The sequence below is a fragment of the Zootermopsis nevadensis genome, unplaced genomic scaffold (genome assembly GCF_977971745.1).
Source record: "Zootermopsis nevadensis isolate Lab colony 2312 unplaced genomic scaffold, Znev_1.0 Znev_ptg000013l, whole genome shotgun sequence".
NCBI classification, from domain to species: Eukaryota; Metazoa; Arthropoda; class Insecta; order Blattodea; family Termopsidae; genus Zootermopsis; species Zootermopsis nevadensis.
The window spans coordinates 1,878,798-1,894,738 of NW_028259145.1; the positions used below are offsets into that span (position 1 = coordinate 1,878,798).

The 15,941-nt window shown below is 36.4% G+C and overlaps 1 protein-coding gene across 1 annotated transcript in view; it reads left to right on the forward strand.

Annotated features, from left to right (window-relative positions):
- The window catches only part of LOC110835546 (uncharacterized), a 57,584-nt gene extending 55,131 nt beyond the window's left edge, over positions 1-2,453 (forward strand). Inside the window, exons 11-12 of the mRNA XM_087348766.1 lie at positions 85-113; positions 332-2,453. Coding sequence (XP_087204892.1) covers positions 85-113; positions 332-1,181 — 879 coding nt within the window. The 3' untranslated portion in view covers positions 1,182-2,453. The remainder of the gene's footprint in view (positions 1-84; positions 114-331) is intronic.
- The last annotated feature ends 13,488 nt before the right edge of the window (positions 2,454-15,941 follow it).

A 15,941-nucleotide genomic window follows, 5' to 3' on the forward strand; every position in this document is an offset into this window, starting at 1 on the left:
AAGTTGTGAAATTAAGAGCTAAGAATTTTTAAACTCTCCTTGTTACCAGTTAATATTTGTTTTAATGAGAATGTTATGTAGTAGGATTATGTGCCAGTGAAACCTGATGTCAGGTGGGAAAAGATAATAGTATGCTTTCTAATATGTAAAGATAGTGTGATTTTTCTTAAGTGGCAGTGTTATAATTTGGTTTGTTTTGGTTTGGTTAGCTGTAGTGCAGTCTTTGATGTGGTTTGTTCTTCAACAAGTTTTTTAATAAGTTGTTTTCTCCTGAGCAGAACATTTTATACGCCCAAGAAGCAGTAATCACTCTGCACACTTTGTCTTGCAGGTGGCAACAGTTCAGTGCTTACCAGCAAGCTCAATATACTTCGGAGAACTGCATGACAATGTCACAATTGTCAAGATGGTACCATAGTGCAGGTGATATCACCGGTTATAATAAAAACATTGTAGATGGTGATAATAGTGTTGTGCGTTACGAGCATAATGAAGGGAATGGGCATAGCTCTAGAAGACACCAAGAAGGCGCTGAAGATCGCCCTGTTTATGAATGTGATCATTGTGGCAAGAAACTGGCCTCAAGAGAAAATATGAAAGTTCATCTTAGAATTCATACAGGTGAACGTCCATTCACCTGTCATATATGCGGCAAACAGTTTCAGGCTCCATCTGGGATTAAGCGCCATCTGAAAGAGGTTCATGAAGGGGTGAAGGAGCATGTGTGTGACATCTGTGGACGTGCCTTTGCAAACAAACGGACTTTGGAGGACCACCGTCGCATTCATACAGGGGAGAGACCTTTTGTTTGTGATTTGTGTGGGAAGACGTTTAAGACAAAGGCGTCACTCTATGTTCACAACAAGGGTCACACAGATGTTTTTCCCTTTGGGTGTCCACATTGTAATAAACGTTTCCGAGCTCAGACATCTCTGACATTGCACATTCTGAAACATACTGGAGAGAAACCACATGCTTGCAATGTTTGTGGAAAACAATTTCGGATCAAGTACGAGCTTGGGAAACATAAACTAATTCATTCAGATGGGAAACCCTTTGTATGTGTTAGATGTGGACATACCTTCAGACTGAAGAAATACTTGAAAAATCACACTAAAACTCATCACAAAGATAGTGAGGAAAGTAGTGCATTAACTTCAGCATTTCTTCCAGTTAAATGAGAGGCAGTAAAGAGAGTTACAGCTTTTTAACTCCATTCTCTTTACTCTAGTATCCAGTGAAGGTTAGTACTATGTGGGATCAGATTTATGCCTGCCAAAGTTAGAGTATGAATGAATTTAGGACTGATTTATAACCATGCCTTGTAGAAACAGATAATGCAATTTTGAAGTCACGAGGTCACAATTTCTGCATCTTGGTCGTGATTTAAAATGCTGCATTAAATACTCTGTTGAGCTGAGTATTGTATACCAACTCTAACACATTTCATTTCATGTTGGCCCAAATATGGCATTATGTTTGTTTAATAACTGATATTAGCCTTTATCTTACGGGAATGGGAGATTTACAGTTCACATCCCATTGCTATGGTGCTGCTGATTGAACATGGTATTAACAAGTACACTAGTGCAATACACAGGCACAGATGGTAAAGGTTAACATTGTAATAATATTTATTGCATAGAAGTAATGTCTTACCTAATTCAATTCTAAAGGGTTTTGACGACGGTAGTTTACATTTATAATTATTCATTGTCAGGACTTTTTCCATCATCTGTTCTTTAAAATCACGACGTTTCGGAGGCTGGTTCTGTCTCCGTCTTCAGGTGAGAGGTACCTACTCTGTTGGGTGCCTTAGATAGAGCTAGTCTCTGTCACTGGACAATATAAATCATGCTATTTAATGACAGAGACTAGCTCTATCTAAGGGACCCAACTGAGTAGGTACAGTTCACAGATCAGGAGAAAATCCCTGCTAGGAATTCGATATACGCGCATGCGCAAGATTTCGCGGTGAGTGACGACCCATCCTAAAAGCATTCGTTCCACAACCACTGAACGAACAACAGACGACAGGCTTTCACGTGTTCTAATGGGTATAGATTTAAGATTACCTCACAGTGGCACAGTGATTTAATCTAGAATATTATCGCAACACCCACAGAACACATTACAAGTGCGCTCACTACACGCTACTCTTAACTGCTTGATGTTTTCGATCTGTGTGCAGTAGCGTAAAACTCTGACGTATCACACTTCCCACCAATAGCAGCCTTCTAGTCCAGCTGATAAGTAACATTCCCCCCGCACCGCAACAGAAACGACTTTCCCCCAGCAGGGTTTTTCTCGTCATCTGTGGACAGTACCTCTCAACTGAAGACATAGACAGAACCAACCTCCAAAACGCTGTGATTTTAAAGAACAGACGATGGAAAAAGTCCTGACAATGAATAATTTTAAATGTGAAGATTTACGTCTTCTGGGTTGTTGCGCTGTGTAGTCTGGTCGATGTTAACCAACATTTCAGAGGTCATACTGCCTCCGTCATCAGGGCGATCGCCCTGATGACGGAGGCAGTATGACCTCTGAAATGTTGGTTAACATCGACCAGACTACACAGCGCAACAACCCAGAAGACAGAAATCTTCATACTCTGATGACGGAGGCAGTATGACCTCTGAAACGTTGGTTAACATCGACCAGACTACACGGCGCAACAACCCAGAAGACGGAAATCTTCATACTCACCGCTGTGAGAACCTCAAGTCTTACAATTTTAAATGTCTTACCTAGTTTTGACTTTCAACTAACTGTAATAATCGTACTTACTGTGGATCTGGTATGAACTTTCCACATTGGCAGTGTTGAGTAGAGATATTTCATAGAGGAATTGCATTTATTTTCAAGTGAATAGTACTGGTGGGACCAGATTTCTTGTGAATTCTTAATACAGTGTAAAGAGGAAGAGGTGATGTGCACTGCTTGCATGCCTTCACACTTTTCTATCCATTTCAGAAGCATTGCCTTTTAGATGGGTGTCTTATGGGTTGTTGCACCATGTAGTCTGGAAGAAGTTTACTGACATTTCAGAGTGCAGCTATCTACAGCACTAGGTAACTAGCAAGTAATCTGGTCCAGGCAGTATTCATGACTCCTTGGATGCAGACTGTCACTGCCACTACCACCCCATCCCCCACCTCAAGTCCTTGGTATAAAAATAATCATGGAACAATTCTAAGTATTTGAAGCAATTATACCGTAAGCTGTTGAAAAGAGGTGTATAATTTGTTATAATTCACAGGTTTTTTATAAATGTGCTGTTGATTGTACAAATTTTGAGGCAATCACCCACATAATAACATTACCAGAATTTATACAGCATTTTGAATGGGTCATTTGTTCAGAACAGAAGTTACATTAAGTAATTGGTAGTGCTGAAAAATTAAAAAGAACGTTTTTGTTATAAATAATAAAACATAGGATGTCCAATTTAAAAGACCTGTTCTTTTTTTATTTGTTATGAAGAACTTACAGAACTGTTTTTGAGCAGTCTGGAACTGCCAACTATCTTTTTGAAAGCAAGCATCCATTCTTTTTAGTGTAATCTGTGTGACTTTTTGAATCATTTCTTAGTTGGTGTTTGGCAGCAGTCCGTTCAGTATTGTTTTGAGTTCCTCCAGACTTAATGTGTTACTAAAATAAACTTGGCAATTTCACATAGATAATAGTGTGACGGGGTAGGATTTGGAGATTGTGGGGCTAAAACCCACACCCAACATTGTGCTTACCGAAGAACCTGTGCATTAAAGCAGATGTATTCACAGTGTTGGTCATTACCCCATCATGTTGAAGTCAGCAATCCCTTTCATTATCCTTCGTGTTTCATGTTGCAAACATTTCCTGTGTTCAGAAATTTTATTAACAATAGGCGTATCGTCTTATTCAGTCCTTGCCAGGATACACATTGTGAAGTACTTCACAAACACCTGCAGATGATTTCAGTGCAAAGTAATTTTTGTGAAGTAACACCTGTCATGCTCATGAATATATCATGTTTGCGCCTGCACGGTTATTTCAGAATTGCTGTGAAACAGCTGCCTTGTAACTGGAGTGACCTTGATTCAAGTGTCAGGGGGAAGGTTGGGAGAATGTTTAAATGGGAGCGGACCTTCTTCTGAATTAATTTGTTTACTTTAGTTTGCTGTTGTTGGATTGTATTTTAAGTTGTACGCCTTGAATAAAAATGGTAATTAACTCTTCAGCCCAGTAGCCTTAGGGTGCGCTTTTAGCTAGAAGCCTTCTTTATTAGCTGTATCTCGAGTGATGCAGAAGACAAGTTAGTGAGCAATTTGCTGTTGAAACAACCACAGTTGCAGAGTGATTGGAAGTGGGAGAAACTTGACAGTTTGTATGTTGCTAATATCTTACTGACAAGTCATTTCAAAACTTCTACAGTCTTAGCTTTAGTAGGTATTTAATTATTGGCTTGAAGGTTAATGTAACTGCCATTATATGTGTGTGTTTGATCTGTCTTATACTTGTATCGAGTCAAATGCGTGCTTTTCGGTGAATTCTTGTGGGTGATTTCTTGATAGAAATATAAATGTGTCACAAGACAAACTGAAACCTTGGGAAACCAAATCATGCTTAATTGATTAATACCTTTCTTACTGCAAATTCTAGTTATTCGGATGGTGATGTTAGCATAGTAAATATTTAGATGGAATTGTTTTTAAATAAAATAAAATAAAAATGATAAAGGAAATGTACATGCATATTTTTTTTTGTAGAATGCTCCTTTTTAATGAAAATTATTATATGAAATGCTGATGGAAAGTGTAAAGATGTGAGGTCATATGCTTGAAAACATATTGTATATACATAAGCCAGTGAAAGAGCCACGGTGGTCTAGCGGTTAGAACGCTGGCCTTGTAATCCTGGGGTCTCGGGTTCGATTCCCGGCGGTGCCCGAATTTATAACTTGTGTTGGGCAAGGCCGTGGTCTAGGCAACACGGAGTTTTCCTCCGTGGCATCCCAACAATTACTCCATTCACACACAGAAGAAGGCAGTGGCAAACCACTTCTGGATCATCTGCCAAGAACGTATATGAACAGGTCCCAGTCCGAGAAAAGGATGGAAGGATCCTGTTCATATGGACCTGTCGTCAGACAGAACACTAAATAATAATAAGCCAGTGAATGATATTTGAGGTTTGGATTCTGGTTTCCTGGCTTATGGTACTTTGTGTTGGTGGTTAACATAGTGTTGGAGAAACCTTATACCTACAAGACTACACATTTCCTACACAACCAGATTGGAATGGTTTACTGTTTGGAGTACATTGTCATTCCAAAGGGTTTCTTTACACCACATCATGAAGGTCATAACACTGTTGTATAATGTGTTTAACAATGGGATGTGCAGCCCCATTATTTTGTAACCATGAGAACCTTTGAATCCCATTATTGTCCAATAGTGAATTCCAGCTATTTTAACCTTAGAATATTTTCTACTTATAGCTTCTAGTTCACAGACGTATACTGTGTAAACTTCACATACTTTATGAATCTTGAGTATCCATTAATGTATTTTTTATCTGATGTATGAAGTGAAGCTTTCGTGGCGACTGAAGCTCGTAGCCCAAGAGTATTTAATCTATTTTCTATCTAGTTAATATGCCCTAGTATTTGTCTATCACGGGATGATATATAGTGCAGTGGGTGTCTGTGATTTAATTATATACACTGGTAATTGTTGTGTAGGTGGCTAGTACATACCTAACCATAAACCACAACAGGATTATTTGTTTCACGGTAATGTGGCAACTCAGCAGACCGTGGTCCACATCAGAAGAAAGCTTTAAACAGTTGCAAACAGATAGACACTTACTTACCTGACTTACGCAACTACTGACATTATCCAATGTCTTGATACAAACATATATTATTTGGGAACCAGTGACTATTTGTATTATTGTTGTGTGCATTGAACTTTGATTGGTTGATCATCTTCTGGTTTCAAATGCAAGTAAGATTACAGGTGCTAAAATTGATATTATTTTAAAATGTTATACAAGTGTTATAGCTATTACTCCACATTCATGGGAGTCTGTGGTCATATTGTTCTTGATACTCATGAGTATTTTTTGATGCAGGGATGATCCATCTTTTAATTATGTTTTTACCATAATATTAGTGAATTGTTGATCAGAAAGTGTGTGTGGATGTGTTTTGGGGGGGAGGGGATTACATATTTTTTTATCACCTTGTTCATGCAGGTCCGTGACTTTTCTAAAGCTTGTTTTTAGTAATTCTTTTCTCATTACATACTTAGTGAAGTAAGTCTTTTGTGTAGTATTCATAGGTAGAAATGTCTTAGTACCTCTAGTAGTGTAATTATTAAAATTTAAATGAAATGTGCAAGTTCAGGTAATGGAAGATGTTGAGCTTCAACAGCTGGCAGTGTTGTTTGTATAAAACTGCATTTGACCTGCCAATGCATTTTGTGTAGCTTATATATATAATTTGTTTATTACTTCACTGTATGGTGAAAAAAGTTAGAACGGTTGCTGGAAGAAAGTTTTCATCTTGAGTAATATCAAATCAAGAACGAGGTGTTTCTTACAGATGAACCCATGAAGGGATGCTCGTGAATCACGTCAGAAATCGAACCTGATACTGAAGGATTACTTAAGCAAGAGTGATGTTAAATATCTCGGTAATGACTCGTTTTGTTAAAGAAAGTTATTGAGTACCTAATATATGAATCCATTTAGAACAATATGTCTAATTTAGTAGTGTTTTTAATTAACTGCAACTGCATTTCACTAAATTTTGATTTGTGAACTCTTGGCCTGCAATAAAAGGGCGCAAAAGATGGAAATCCTTGTTCTAAAATATTAGAGCTGTGTCCTTAACACTGCCATTCAATTGAATGGGTCTCTGTAGTCAGAACGTATGTATTTCTGTGCGAAATGAGCAGTCAGCTTTTGCAGTTCGGTTTATTTTTTACTGGAAATACACGAATTTTGTCTAAACTGGTTTGACCTAGGCAATACCAGAAACTCCTGTCCTATGTATTGCATGAAAAGACACAGTGAGGGACTTTAACTTAGCCAAACTGCTATTACTGCTGACACTGGATAAATCCCTACTGGCACAGATGGATGTGGTACAAGATTTTTTTAGTTTAGGCAATTTCTTTATACTCATAAGTAATCTCTTTTTTTAGCCTAGTTAATTTTAAAAACTTGTAACAGTGACATATACAAATATGAAAAGAAATAAGTCTCTTGCAGAAGAGAATGGTGTTTCCTTCCTTCTTTCTTTCTTTCTTTCTTTCTTTCTTTCTTTCTTTCTTTCTTTCTTTCTTTCTTTCTTTGTGTGTTGAATAGAAACTTGTTATAAGACTGAAGTTTGAAGGAGCCTTACCTTTTAAAACCTTTACTCTGAGCAACTAGTTCTTTTGATGCTTTTCTACCAGTTTATTTATAATTTTTATTGTTTGTAATGTAACATGGCACTGTACCTGTAAACTGTTTCACCCTACAGTTAAATTTTGGCCAGGAGACATGCAGTACAGGGTTTTAACTCCCTTATTTACATACAATTAAGCGTATGTCAGTTTCAAGGATTCACCTTAATGCAGAACTGTTTTAACATTCATCTGTTATGTCATGGTGGTAGTTGTATTATTTACTTATCAGTAACCCCACTCCAACTTGAATTTAACTAACATGACATTTATGCGTGGGACCATGTTTAATGTCTCATGAGCTCGTCTTGTGTCATTGCTTGCAGTTTTGGAATTACTGCCAAGAAGCCAACAACTTGTTTCAACCATAAGTTATAAGCCATCTTTCAAAGTGGGGCAATTGAACAGACTGGTTGGTTGCTTATTAAGTGGATCTGTTTCTGTCTCTCCCATGAACAGCTTGTATTTTAATCCCACAATTAAGAGTTTACGATGCATGTTGAAAACTGATCTTAATATTACGAATTGCATCATTGAACCAATAAATATGTTATATGCCCCTCAAGGCAGTGAAACATGTTGGTCTGGAAAGTGGAATATTTATTACTTATATGTATTTAAATGTTGTATAATGATTGCTACAAAATGTAATTTTAATCAATTATATCAAATCTAAAACTTCTTGATGATGGTGAAGAGTCAATTGAATAAAAATTTTCTTGGATATTATCCATCGTCTAGTAAATATAAAACGTAAAACGACGTTTCGGAGATGGGACTCTATCACCGTCTTCAGGTTCCTACACAGTTGGGCCCACTAGATAGAGCTAATCCCTATCTCCGAAACGTCGTTTTACGTTTTATATTTACTAGACGATGGATAATATCCAAGAAAATTTTTATTCAATTTAATCAATTAATTACACATTGGCAAGGAAACTTTTCTATTAGAGTTACTAAGCTTATTTTCTTCACTTACATGTTCAAATTGAAGTTGTTGCTAAGCCAGTTTTTCTATTTTTTATTAAATGGAATTTGATTTGCATCCACTGTTTACAGATGGTCAGTTACTGCGTATTTTACTACACATATTAATTGCTGATGATATTTATTTCAAGCATCTATACGAACAGAGTTTAATTAGGCGAAACTTTGGTATTATATGTAATAATTTTGAAGTTTCTGTGTACTAGACTTACTCTTTCAAGGCCTATCCATAGAGAATAAGTATCTGAAACTTGTTACCCATATGAAAGGCAAATGCATCCAGGAAAAGTGGCATTTATTTTAATCTTGCAGCAGTCTACATTTTGTCTCACCTGAACATTAGATAGGTAAGCATATCGCTTTTCTCTGGCCCATTCTAAGCAGTTGGTTGAATTTGGTTGCTTTAAAGAATAAAGGAATTGTTGAATTTGTATTGCAGGGTGTATAAGAAGAACCTGACTTTATTAATTGTAGTACAGGGGAAAAAAAAGGAGTAAAAGTGTCTGTTCCAGAATGAATGGAATGCACTGAATTTGTGATATAAGATATGTTCACAAGAAATATCTTATAAACTGTGAATCAGTAACATTTAATTCAGAATGATCGAGAAGGTTTTATGTACAAAATGATTTGATAGAAAAGAGAATTCTTAATACAGGTGTGCAAAAGTTCATGCTGCTGGGAAGAAAAAAGTTTAAACACTTAATAGTGTTGGAAAATGCGCCTATTTGAAGTGATTTTTTAACACTGTTCACACCTCAAGATGCTTATGAGCGCATTCATAGATGCTGTAAGAGTCCAAGCAATGGACATTGCTGTTGTGTCAGTGCTGTCAGTAACTATCTACACTTTTTCTTGCAGGTTTGGACAGTCCTCATTGACTTCATTGAACTCTTTGGAACATGTCTTATGTAATCTGGTAAAAGGAAACACTGTTTCTAGCAAGAAGGGTAACAGAATAAGGCACTGTGAAAAAGCATCTTCCAATAATAATAGAGAAAATAGTGAGAGTAATATTATGGAGCCAAAACCAACAGAGAACATTTACAAAACAAATGAAAGTGACCATTCCAGAACAGGTGCTGAGGAACTGGTGGAGGAACAGTGTCACATATTTGAATGTGAACACTGTGGAAAGAATTTAACTTCGAGGGATAACATGATTTGTCATTTGAGGATTCATACTGGAGAGTGTCCTTTCACATGCCACGTATGTGGGAGATGCTTTCGAACTCGGTCGGGGTTGAGTCGCCATCTTAAAGATGTGCATGAGCATGTGAAGAATTTTAAATGTGAGATATGCTTCAGAAAATTTGCTAATCGGCGTACACTGGATGACCATCGTCGGACCCACACTGGCGAACGCCCATTTGTGTGTGACTTGTGTGGGAAGTCATTCAAGACAAAAGCAGCATTATATAGTCACAAACTGATTCACACAGGAGTGTTTGCATTTAGGTGCTCATTCTGTAATGTTGGGTTCTATTGTCAGTCAAAGCTTGTTCTCCACATGTTGATACATACAGGTGAGAAACCCCACATGTGTGACATATGTGGAAAAGGCTTTCGGTTGCGCCATATACTTGCAAGACACAAATTAATTCACTCAGATTTGATGCCATTTTCATGTAATGAGTGTGGCCACAGATTCCGACAGGAGAGGTACCTGAGAAGACATATGAAGGTTGCTCATGGAAAGTTGAAAGTGTGAAGAAAAGTACTCGAATAACAATCTTCCTGTCTCGTATCTGTGTTATTACCTTTGCTGATGCAACGTACCAATGTTGATATTTTGCCGGCTTCTTTGTTTTATTATACATAAAATAAATGGGAATACTGGTGAAGATTTTCTGGTTTATGTATTTTAGTATTTAATCTTATAACGTAGAAATTCCTAGGGCTCCAGCTCCTAATTCCTGTCAAGATACTTACTACAGACTTTGTCTTGCAGGTGTCATCAGTCTTCTTTATCATCACTCAGAACTTTCCAGCAAGCTAGTAGTGCTTTTGGAAGTGTGTATCAGCAGAAAGATAGTGGTTCTGCACATGCATTTGATGATGATAAATGTAAGGATGGCATTACTGGTATGAACACCCATTGCAGTGAAATCTTTACTGAACTGAGAATGGAGGGCAGTGGCTTGATTAATGCATCATCAGTGAACAGTAAACATCTTAATATAGACAAAACAAGGCATCAGTCATGTTCTGGAAAAGAAAGGTCCCTTAGGCTCAAGCCAAGTAAAGGTAGTTTTGAATATAAAGGAAAAGCAGCCTTGAAGAAAACTGAGGTCATTAACAGGAAAAGTTCTGTTAAGAAGGATAAGGTAAAAAAAGAAAGCATCGGCTTCCAGTGTGGCCACTGTGGGAAGAAAATAGCTTCTAAGGATAAATTTAAACTTCATCTTCGAATTCACACAGGTGAAAGACCTTATACCTGCCATGTCTGTGGGAAACAGTTCCGTGTACCTGCAGGATTGAATAGGCACATCAAAGATGTTCATGCAGGTGTTAAGGAATTTGCCTGTGATATCTGCAACAAGACCTTTGCATCTAAGGCAACTCGAGATGACCATCGCAGGGTTCACACAGGTGAACGTCCATATATTTGTGATTCGTGTGGCAAAACTTTCAAGACAAAGGCTTGTCTATATACTCACAATAAAAGTCACTCAGATTCCTATTCATTTTCCTGTTCCCACTGCAGTAGGGGATTTCGATCACGGCCGTCGCTTCTTGCCCACACCCTCACACATACTGGTGAGAGACCTTTCAGCTGTGAAGTTTGTGATAAAGGCTTTCGTGTAAAATATGAACTTTCGAAACATAAACTAGTTCATTCAGATGAGAAGCCCTTTGTGTGTGCAGAATGTGGACTTCGCTTTCGACAAAAGCGTTATCTGAAAAACCATGACAGGATTCATCACTGACTAAAAGTAAATGGATTCTTTTACTTAGTGAAAATTAATTGCATACAATTTCTTATTCTGCTGTTTGTATGAGCCTTTGTTGATTAGTCTTGTGATTCATTGAATCAGTTGTAATGAAATAAACACTTCATTTTTATAAAATCATGTGTTGAACGTGTAGTTCATGCCAGTCTAATAAAAATACGTAAAAATATATTCTAGATAATTTTATAAACCCAGACATTTGTATGTCTTACATTATATTCAGTTGTTGTTTAAATTGAAATATAATATATTAGGCAACAGCAGCAGGTTCTCAAAATGTTGATCATAGACGTATATGGCCAAGGCCAGATCAAATTGAGAGACCTGATGTAATGTGCTACATGAATTTTAGCATATAGAGGATTCCACGTTACTTCATATAGCAAAATTTTGTTTCGCACGAAGTGATATTAATCCATTTAATACATACCTACATGGAGCAGAGTCTAGTGAGTCTGATAGTTGCTCAGCAGGAAATTTTTTATTTATGATTCATTACTGTGTTCTCATGTGCCTGCGAGCAGTTCCTATCCTGAGCCACATATATCCAATCCACACGCTATTTGATCAAGATCCGTTTTAATATTAACCTCCCATTTGTGTTTAGGTCTTACAGGTGGTCTCTTCCCATCAAGTTTTCTGATCAAAATTTCAAGTGCATTTCTAGCTGCATACATGCTATGTGACCTGCTTATCATGTCCTCCTTGCGTTGATCATTACATATTATCGGACTCCTACTACACAGTTTTCTTAAACCTCATATTCAATGTTGTAAGAGGCAGGTTTCATTTACAATACAGCCAATAGAATTAATGGTATTGTATGTTTTTATCTCATATATTTTCCGATAGCAGCAGGGAAGTGTTTGGTAGTAAGCATTCCTTGAATTCAGAATTCTCCATATTCTTAAATTGCAATTTTGATTTATTGCCAAATGTTTGTTTTTACCCAATAAATTATCAGCATTGACCGAAGCTTGATGTTCTCGGTGTGGTTCCAACCCTTCCTTGTGTTCTTGTACCTTCCTAATGACAAATTTTAGAGGCAGATAAGGATGAATGTCTGGGTATCAACAGGGAGTGGGAAAATGTCAGAAACTGTATCAAAATTTAAGCCAAAGAGAGCCTAGGATACTACAGGTGAAAGCAAAGTAAACTCTGGTTTGATGAAGAATGTTAAAAATTAATAGATTGAAGGGAGAAAATCCCATTTCATTGGTTGCAGGACCCAAACAAAATGAATACGGATAAGCTGTGTAACCTCTTATTAGTTTTAAACACAACATACAGTACAAAGAAACTACTGTTTCAAACTTTTGATACAATTATGATCATATGTACAATAAAGGCTGCCTATAAGCAATAGTTATCACTCCAATTTCCACCTGTTTCCCAGCTAGCCTCCTGTGCGCTGACTAAATGTAACTTTTGTTATACCAATTCTTGTACTACTGTTTTTTTATGAACCTGACCTGTGCATTCCAAGTTTCAAATCTCTTGTCAATTTATGGTTGCTTAGATTTTTTTGAATGTACCATCATAGTATGAGGGCCTGAGTAACATTTTGTAATATGCTGGTTTTTATAGTGAGTGGATTGTTGTTTGTTTTTCTTTTGTATCTATTATACATTAATGGCAATATAAATACAAATATTTTATGCATTAAATGTAAAGTACATGATTATAACTGAGGAGATTTGATTAGGTAGTAGAGCACTTTAATAACATTTTTGTGATGTCTGGTTAAAATGTGGCCCCCACTTTTTTTTGCACCCCAGGCCTTTCCCCCCCCCCCCCCCCCCCCATTAAATGCCAAGTAGTATCTTGAAGAATATGACAACTTTTTATTTTGTTAGCGTCCCCATTTCACTGTTCCTGTCATTTCTCATTGATACTAAATAATTTTAAAACTCATGCTACTTGTTCAATAAACCAAAAAGGTGTGTTGAAGCTATTTTCTGATTTAGGAGAGTTATTAACATTTACCATTGTGGGTGACTCACAATATAAGCTATTGGCAAGATACAGATTTTGAGAGCATGGGTACATTAGGCATTCTGGTTGATAATGATAATGTCAATTTGAGCAGTGTACATCGAATCAAAATAAACGTTGGTTTTATTAACTTTTTTAATGGTAATGAATGTTAGTGTTCTTGTAATTATTTATTTCTTCAGACATTGTTTCTGTTTTATACTGTCAAAAGTATGAAAAATCTCAAATATCTTGTATCTTCCTATCTCTCCTCCTTTATTTCTCACCAGCTCTTCCCTTTCCTCTCAATATTTACCAACATTTCAGTAAACCATCTTGTTGTGGGTCATACCATACATTTCCTTTAAAATTTATTTTAGTGCGTTTTGTGATGTCTGTGTTCAATCAGTTGTCTTTAAGAGTTATTGCCTAAGGATTTTATTTTTAAATCTTTTCCTGCTCCATCTGTACTACAAAAAATTATATATCCTTTGCTTTGAATTAGCTTTTGTTTCTCTTTTAACCAGTTTGTCAACTCTTTCTTCACGTATGTGCTTGAAAACTTTTTGGTGTATGTCTTGTCCATATGTATGCTGAGTTCATAATCATTTATAATAATGTTGCATTGATTTAGTCTTCAGCTTTTCCTTTGAAGCATTTATATCATAAACTGCAGACAATATGTGCATCAGATTCAGAATTAAATTTTTGTTTTATGAAATATTTTTTATTTTGTGTTCAGTTTCTGAATTTAATGATTGGCTTTTAATGTTTTCATATAGAGAAATTTATTTTCTGTCTTGGTAGTGTAACATGTTATTTTTATGAGATATTTGATGTTATAATTTTGGGAGAAGTTCCCCCCACATGAACTTGCATTTGAACACTCAGTTTTCAGCCCAGTAATCTACCACATAAACACTGTTTTGCCAGTGTATGATGTTGCTGTATAAACACTCATTTTCCCCATTATTATTACTTGCTTTCATATAAACATCCAGTTTCTCCATTATGATTTTCTGCTCAGTTATAAATGCTCATTTCTCTCATATGATGACCTGCTCCCATATAGATGTAAATTCTTTTATGACAGTTACAGCCCTTTTCAGAGTTTTGTGGAAAACCTTGAACCTGGGACTTTACCTTGGGATCTAGGGCTGTGTGAATTAGGGCAGTTGCAGTTGGCTGTCTTTGTAATTTGTCAACCTTATGGAATTTTGGAATGACATGCCAGGCATGTACCACTATAATTATTCTTACAGGAAGGAAACAGTATAAAAAATGTGGCTGAAATGAAGGACTTGAGGAATTACCTCTTCACTTATCATAAGTCAGTTATTCTTCATGAGAGAAGTATATTAGTTTGTAGTATTAAGATGCTACACAGGTGTCATATAATTGTAATTTGAAGAATATCATATTATATGTGAGGTTTTTATAGAAGTTAGAGTTCAGATTGTGTTTATCTTGGTTGTAACATCACATATTCTTGAGGGTGTTACACTGAATATGGAGGTAGCATGCTCATCCAAAATGTTGATTATTATGATCTGGGTTTTGACATCATATAGTCTTGTACGCGGTGCCCTGAAGGTGGAGACATGTTCAAAATGTTTGTAACTAACTACAAGACTATACATGTTGCTACAATGCAGAATACCAAAATATGAACTTTGCATTTCACATTTGGTAATGAGACTGGGTTGAAGGACTTTGTTATGATATATGTTAAAAGAGTTTTCGTAGTGTAAGTGAAAGAGAAATATTGTATAGTCCTGTAAATGAAAATTAGGAAATTTTATGTTGCTGAATCTTATCATAATTAATTTAATAAATGTAATAAAAAAGGCATTACATATATAGATATCTTCAGAGTTCTCTTGGAGGTTGTAATAACAAAAGTTTTGATATTTATATAGAGCCCATGGCGCACAAATTACTTGAATCTTTTTAATGGTTCAAGTTCTTTTTAATAGTTTATTTTAAAATTAAATAATTTTCTGGGCATAATTATTGCAAATGTTTTCCCTGACATTTAAATGTCTTCAATCCCCACAGACATGAGGGCAGTATCCATTTCAGTAAGTAAATTTGTCAACTACTGTAAATACTGTGGTCTTTGTTTGTTACTGTTCATTTGTACCTGTTTACAGTAAATTCTTCCTACTTGAAGATTTCTGTCTTCTGGGTTATTGCGCTGTGTAGTCTGGTCGATGTTAACCAACGTTTCAGAGGTCATACTGCCTCCGTCATCATCGCCCTGATGACGGAGGCAGTATGACCTCTGAAACGTTGGTTAACATCGACCAGACTACACAGCGCAATAACCCAGAAGACAGAAATCTTCATACTAACCGCTGTGAGAACCTCAAGTCTTACATTCTTCCTACTTGTTAGCACAAATACAAGTAGTTGGATTCTCTTCGAACTGCATGCCATTAGCAGTAATCTCTTCACACACTTTGTCTTGCAGGTATCAACCAGCTCCTTTGGCATCATTCAGAGCTTACCATGAGGCATGCCAGAGTGCATTGCAAAACATTTATCACCAGAACAACACGAGAGATGTTAAAACTTATGTTCAGTTAAA